This window comes from Cariama cristata, unplaced genomic scaffold, assembly GCF_000690535.1.
Source record: "Cariama cristata isolate BGI_N322 unplaced genomic scaffold, ASM69053v1 scaffold29774, whole genome shotgun sequence".
In the NCBI taxonomy this organism is placed as follows: domain Eukaryota; kingdom Metazoa; phylum Chordata; class Aves; order Cariamiformes; family Cariamidae; genus Cariama; species Cariama cristata.
In genome coordinates this window covers 36,112-43,511 of record NW_009615213.1, presented here as the reverse complement: position 1 = coordinate 43,511, position 7,400 = coordinate 36,112, and the positions used below count along the sequence as shown (strand labels likewise).

At 39.1% G+C, this 7,400-nt stretch overlaps 1 protein-coding gene across 1 annotated transcript in view; it reads right to left on the bottom strand.

Moving 5' to 3' along the window:
• Positions 1-624: 624 nt before the first annotated feature.
• The window catches only part of TRPC3 (transient receptor potential cation channel, subfamily C, member 3), a 34,636-nt gene continuing 27,860 nt past the window's right edge, over positions 625-7,400 (bottom strand). Inside the window, 4 exon segments of the mRNA XM_009699731.1 lie at positions 625-1,006; positions 3,591-3,666; positions 4,683-4,766; positions 6,559-6,768. Of these exon segments, the coding sequence (XP_009698033.1) occupies positions 864-1,006; positions 3,591-3,666; positions 4,683-4,766; positions 6,559-6,768 (513 nt within the window). The 3' untranslated portion in view covers positions 625-863.

The window sequence follows — 7,400 nt, the reverse complement described above, 5'->3', positions numbered from 1 at the left end:
CCCAGTCCCGCTGGGTAATCCAGGCTTTAGTGCCAAACTACCGGGACGACGTGGCGTTATCAGTAAAGTAGGAATATTTTATTTAACAATGAAGCATCGGAGGCATTATTTAGAACAGTGTAACAAAATACCAGCCCTGCACGGAGTCTGAATTTTAAAAAAATCATTTCTACCACATAAAGAGTAGCTTTGGACTGAGTTCACGTTACCTTCCAAAGTTGTCTTTTAAAAAAAAGTTCTAGTCCTTACGCTTGGAAGTAAATATGCTGAATTAAGAAAGGGGAGTTGTGGGTACGTGTATATACATACATGTTAACCAGTGTTACTACAATTACATTCACACTTACCTGATTTTCATTAATTCCTTGTAATCATACCAGGAGTTCTCAGCTTATACACACTACTACCGTCACTAATAAAGAACAAAGATTTCAAGTAATCCTCCACTGATCTCTAGTCGATTTATTGTATTATGAAAAATCTGATTTGTACTCAGTTGCTGCAAGGAACAGAGTACCACACTGTATCTGTTATTTTAATTTTTTTCTTGCAAGTTTAGTGCAAAGAATTCTCAATACGTATTCATAAACCTGTTAAAATAACAGCAATTGATACCATTATACCTTTTTAATGCATAAATGCAAAAAAATTTATGACAGTTCTTGCTTTTAGACAATTAAAATGAAGAGAGCAATCTTCTTGTGGTGAGTTAATAAAATTTCCTATGACTAAATTCCAGAGAAGCTGTACATAAAGTTATTTAGTGCTAAAAATCTACAATACATTTTTCAAGTATAAGATACTGAAATATTATTGCCAATAAATAGTTGTGCTGTAGTCAAAGCCATGGTTCCTTTGTTGAATCATTCACATCTCAACATATTAGGATTTAGTTTCTCACTGAGTTTATGTATTAAAATTGCTAACTCTTCTGTTGCTTGGGACTTATCCTCCAAAAGTTCGTAGCGAAGACTGGAGATATCCTGTTTGATTTCCTTTAGTTCACCTGTATTAATCATTGAAAGAAATACTTGTTAGCAAAGTTTAACATTCATTCAATCCTGTTCTGTTAAGTCACGTCAGTGTGTATTTCAGATTATGATCTCAAAACGTTCCTGAGAGCAGGTACGGGGTGGGGCAGGAGGCTTCACCCCTTCTTCCTTCTCAGTGAGATGTGAGTGTGCCTCCACCCCTAAGTAGTACCACAGGTATTTTAATAGTCCATTGAACCCTAAGGTTGTGCTCCACGTGTATACAGAACACCAAAGACTCAAAAAGCGCTTCACATAGGTTAATGAATTAATCACAGCAACACTGCTGAACAGCTGGTAAATATTAGTATCCCCCTTTCAGAGAGAAAAGACAAAGAGATTTTTTTCTGAAGCGAGGTGCCGAGATCACACAGGAAAGGTGTGGCAGAGCTGGCAATAAAACTCACAGCTTCTGAGTCTCTCTCCTCTTCCTTACCAACATCCTTTGAATTAGAAAAAGTCAACCAATTTAAAATTAAGTTACCATTTGACACAAGTACAGAAAACGCATTTAAATGAGAACAACTGTCAAGGCCAGGCTCCTAACAAGCAACGGCATGTCTTCCATTATAGGGTAGCCAGTTCAAGAGCAGAAGCTTTTCAAAATATTCAAATACTATTCTTCCAGCAAGTGTGAGGTGTGTGAATTCTTACAGAGTATCCACTGCAGGAAACCATTTGTCACATATGAAATAAAAGACTACAGAAAAAAACCTAAATTCTCTAGTGATGCAAAAAAGTCCCTAGAAAGGGAAAAGAGAGGGAAAAGTCCCTAGACTTATGTCAAAATAGCCGCAGTACATAAGAATGCAGAAGTTTTCCATTCAGAATATAGCAGACTTCAAAAATTGTATCTTCAAAGGCTGGATCTATGCTTCGGGTGCCAGTGAGATGGGCATGGCCCAAAGAACACTACCTTTGCTATGCAGTTGAAGACTGAGGTTAGCTGCCTTGCTCAAAGCAGACTTTCCTCTATGAACACTGGTGATAAAGCAAGAACCGTGATGTCCATGAACCACGATTCTTCTCCACTGCCTTCCTTATCTAGACACATATATGCCGATACCAAAGAGGCATCAGGGAACTGGAAAGACTTCTACGTCCCTGGCGCTGTTGGTGAGAGAAGAGTCTTTTCATCGACCATGAGGAAGATGATTTCCCCCATCAGAGAGCAGGGACAGGAGGAAAGCAAGGGGAATCCAGGAGGGGGGCCAAAGGGCACACTGAGAGGAAGACACTTTCAGAAGCTTCTCTGCTTTTGTCACTCACGAGCTCAGCTCTGTACAGCCACATAGGATGGGGAGGAGTCAGGGGAACAGTCAAGGCACAATGCTGCCTTTTGAAGGCACAGAGTGGGATTTAATTTACATCTTCCTTTCTCCTCCCTGCTTCTCACTGCAGAGAGTTACAGGTAAGCAGGGAGTAACTAACAAACAAAATAAAAGCTGTGCCACCTTAGCTGAGAGAGCAGTCCGCTCCGGCCCCTCACATCATAGATGCAAGCAGCCGCCTGATGCGTCCATGCCAGTAGAAGCTGTTCTGATCCCAACCTGTTCATCATTGCACACCAGCTGGAAAGCACAAGGCTGCCAGCAGAGTGGCTTGGGTAAGCATTCCTGGTGTGCCAAGACCGACTAAACTAGCCCAAACCAGAACTACTTATGCTAAGCAGGTACGTTTTTCTGGTGGCGGTCACACAGATTTTTTTTACTGGCTGAACCACGATGGTTGTAACCTCCAGGGAACAAAACCATTGCTGTGGTGTTACATATCCAAGAGCAGAGCCAGCCCTGGAGAGGGCATCATTCTATTGCCTAACAATCTTTTAGCTAGAGTGCAGAGTAAATATGCCCCATGTTGCACACACCCCTATTATTTTGTTTGGGGACCTGCCCAGAGCTCAGGAGTTTCCTTTTTGGCCTGTAGGCCTGTGTTTCACTCCTGGAAGGCTGGAGGAAAGAGGAAGGCATTCGTCTTAGTCTCATCCCAATGAGGAGTCGGGGTGCGTGCCTGGAGCATGCACCCCTCGCTGCTACCGGGGAAGTTCCGCACCGTCAACAGACAGCAAACACAGATCTCATTCTGCAGCTAACTCCAGGCAGCTTTGTTTAATGATGTGCAACTTCACAGCTGAGTACTTTGCACAGCTTTATGAAGCAAGGTAATACAAGTAGTTCATAGTAGTAAAGTGGTAAATTGTGTGTTCAGTTGAATGAAACAGAGAGAAAGATGTCCTGCAGCTCTGACTAGGACTCTGGAAGTGTGAATACAGTTAGTGGCTTCCTCACAACCTTCATCTGTAACCATGAGTCGTGCCTGTGCTCTCGTTTTCCACCTCTAAAATGGGGCCTGTATTATTTCTCAGTTCTACTTCTTCGGTCCTACTTGTCCATTTTTGTTGTCACAGGTATACTTCCACTACAATCTGAGTTCAGTGCATTTGAAGTAGAAATAAACCCTCTTTTTACCCAAAACCTCCATGCATCACTGTAATACCGATTCCTAATACAACATGACAAAAATTGTCTCTGAATATTGCAAATGCAGTCTCTTTCTTACCTTCATTTACTTCATCATTTTCTTTGTCCACTTGTGCTTTCAGAACATAACGTTTTATCAGTCTTTTCATTATTTGCTGCCAGATTAAAACAGTTATATAATCAGGTGAGCATATATAATTAAATGCTATTCACTTTTAACTTCACATCTGTGTAAGTGGAAGAATGAACAGCCCCAGATCAAGCAGTTGCCTCGTGGGCTTTTTAGGTGGCAAGCTGAGATTCATCATTACAATAAAGCACCTTTCTCATCCAATTACCTCTTATTTACAGAGCACCACAACTTTTTGTAGGGAACAGGACAACAGGAAAATATGTCTAAATACACCTAATTTAAGCTTTAAGTAGCTGCAGAATAGGTCTACTCTTCGTTAAATTTGGTTCACATATGAAAGGATGTGTAATAATAAGAGATAAATATTTACCTTTTAAAAGGAAAGACAGACAAGTTGAGATTTTACAGTATGACAGTGCAATGTCAGCTGTAAAGGATTCACTAAGATTATATCTTTATTTTTACACTGTACCTGCCAGGGTTCCTTGTGTGTACCATAATACTCTTGTACTGTGTCACTATACCTAATCTCATGTAGCTTGTCTAACAGAATTTTCACAGGTGGATTGCATAGCTTCAACATTTTCACCAGGGGAACAAGAGCTCCTATTTACTCTTTTATTTCTGATCTGGAAAGAAGACAGGAAGGTACCAGAAAGGAGCATTCCCATCTGCAGAAATGTTGAATGTTACATCTCAGATCACGAGAAGAAAGGAAGGGAAAGCAACGCTAAGCTTGTCAGCTCAATGCTTTCAATCCCTTCCCCAGAAATCAGTTTCAGATGTTCGCTTCTCACACTTTCCAAACTGGGACATCTTTTTTTGGCGGAATCTAAGTTTTGCATGGGCTAGTTTTTAAACACTTCAAATAATAGGGCTTGAACAATAACTGTCTTTTTTCCAGTAGCATCATGGAGTTGGATTTTTACAGGAGGTTTTCTTTATCTAGTGAAGGCAAAATGTACTTGAAAGACAAAATTCTGCTAGTACCTTCACACAGTTCCATTAGTCAAAACAATGACCATCGTATGTACTTACCTGATAACGTGTCGGCTGATTGAGAATGCTGTTAAAACTGTGTGATTCAAAAACTCTGGAGTTCGACTGAGTGAAAAGGTTTAACTAGGAAGAAATAAGACAAAATTAAAATATATTATGGAATTCACAGTTAGAATTCAGCTCCATTTTTTTTTTTTCTTGGGAGACATGTTGGGGATGTCTCCATAGTCACTGCATCAGAATATTATTTCCAAAAACAACAAGATTGCCTTGACTTATTTGTTGATTTGTTTTGGGTTTTTTGGGGATTTTTGTTTGTGGGATTTTTTTTTTCCCCCCGCTAATAATTTTAGCCATCCTGTTCACATCACAGCTTCAAAGCAAATGTGCTCACACAGCTGAGGAAATAATGAATTATGACTTGAAGGCAGGGATGAGTGGCCAGAGCAGGGAGAGACTCTCTAAACTGGCTTTAACAAAGAGCTGTTGTGGATCTGCACCATTAAGCATACTTTTAACTACAAATACATGCTCAAAACCATTTCTGCTTAGTTCCAAGTGATTTTCTAAAGCACCATTTTTACCTCCTCCAGGTTGCCCACCTTCTTGTGGGCAATGAGACATCAGCTCAGCCACCACTTTTATTAGGGAGCGGGACAGGATTTATCTGTCTACAGTGTAATACATAGTGTGCCAGCCCAGCCTGACAGAGGAGGCTGTGGGCTGCCTTACCCAGAGAAAAATAATTTGGTTTGTAGTTCAAGAAAACTAGCTCCACCTGACCTGTCTCAACAGTGACTCAGAGAGGATTTTAGATCTTTACTGACTTACATTCCAAGTACGGCAGTAAGTACTGCTGTACGATATGTAAGCACTACTGAACGTTTTGTTATAAAAGTGTCTCTCGGGGTGTTTTGTTTTGTTTTTTAAATACATCTTCTGTAGAGTGACTGGAGAGAACTAATGAAGTTCTGGCACTGGGTTCACTAGAGAGCAAAAGATGAGCAGTTAGTACCAAAAAAGTGCATTTAGCTAAACTGATTTGAATCAACGTTTTTATAAACGCCTATCTACTTTCACTGCCTACAGAAAACTAGAGAAAATATTTTCTTTATTAAAGATTCAGTACCGCCAACAGTTCAGAAGTCTTAGGCTCCAGAGAGATCTTTCAGAAAAGATGACTGGACTTGACATTTCTGATAATTTACAGTAAAACAAATAAAAAATTATTTCCAAGGTATTGCTTTCAGTCTTTGTAATACACAGGGCCTTTATCCTAACTTACAAAAAAAGCCACATGTATCCCTTTTAACCCGTCTGTGCTCCAGTTTGCCATCAGTCAAACAAGGGGACACGTTATCTAATTCTCACAAGGGTGTTGTGACACTGCATTCCATTAATATTGGTCAAGAACATTTAGATAACCAAATTTTAGAATGTCATGGAAGTGCTAAAGGTTATTATTACCAATCCCCCCTTTCCTGTTGCCTTCTGCTGAGAACATAGCTTTTCACAGCAAGAAGTGAGTACCATACTGTCCCAGTGAAAGGAAAAGGTTTCTCTCTTTATTCCCCCCTCTTTTTTATTTTTCACCCTGAACTAAAAATCTTTCTCATGGAGGCTGAACGCATCTTTATTCAATATTTAGGTCATTCCTTGTGGGAATTATTTGCATCTTTGAATACACAGTTATTTTTGGTTTAATTGTATTTTTCCAGTTATTGGACCTTGCTGTCCCAAGAAAATTTATGCAGTACATTTAGGCAGTCTGAAATACAGATCTATGAATATAAATGCTTGATTAATTACTGTACTATCATCAGAAGCACAGATTATACCCTAAAACTTAAAGAAAAGCAGGATGCTGGAATGGACACACAATTCTTCACGGCAATGAAAAGATTTCAGTACCTACCCTAGACTTGGAATTGCCGATTCCCATTTCAATGTCCTTCTGTAGCCGTCTCCTCCTGCACTTAGAAAAGTTAATGATCCTCATGATGAAGTAGAAAAAAGATTTGGGACTTGGTACAAGACTGAACGGTGGAGGTAATGTTTTTCCATCATCAAAATACGATAACCAGAGTTTAGAACGAGCGAACTTCCACTCTACATCACTGTCATCCTGTGTTAAGATATAAACACAGTTGTGTGTTTTGTTTTTATGAAATGAAACACTTCTTCCAAATGAAACTTCTTTTAAATATCGACCCTTTCTGGTTTTTACATAAAATGTTATTTGCTTGCTAGTAAGACTCCCAGTAGTTCTGCAAAAATGCAACAACTTTATCAGGTCTATTTTAACTAAATTTCAGTTGTCTCTTTATGGCAACATCTCATTCACAATACTTAGTTAAAGCATGTGAACCATTTAAACAAGCGTTATTTTTGCACTGAGTGAAAGTCAAGATATAAACTCCTTGCTCTTTGAAGTGAAACTTCCTTGGTTTTTTTAAAGTCTTGTTTTTCTCATTAAAGTGGTCACGTAAATATGGTACTCACACAAGTGACAAAGTATTAGCTTCAAGGCAGACATAGTTTAAAATGGCAGTACTCACAGCTTTCTATATAACCATGAAAAGTAACTCTGATTTATAATGGAGTACAGAAATACAAACTTTGTTGTCATGAAGAAATGGTGTTAAAAACTGACAAACTGATTTTGTCCTAATACATTCTTACTGAAGTATTCCAAGGCTGCACTTGGTTTATTCCACAGGTGAAAAGTTTGTTTATTACAACTAGTTTTCTCCTGCT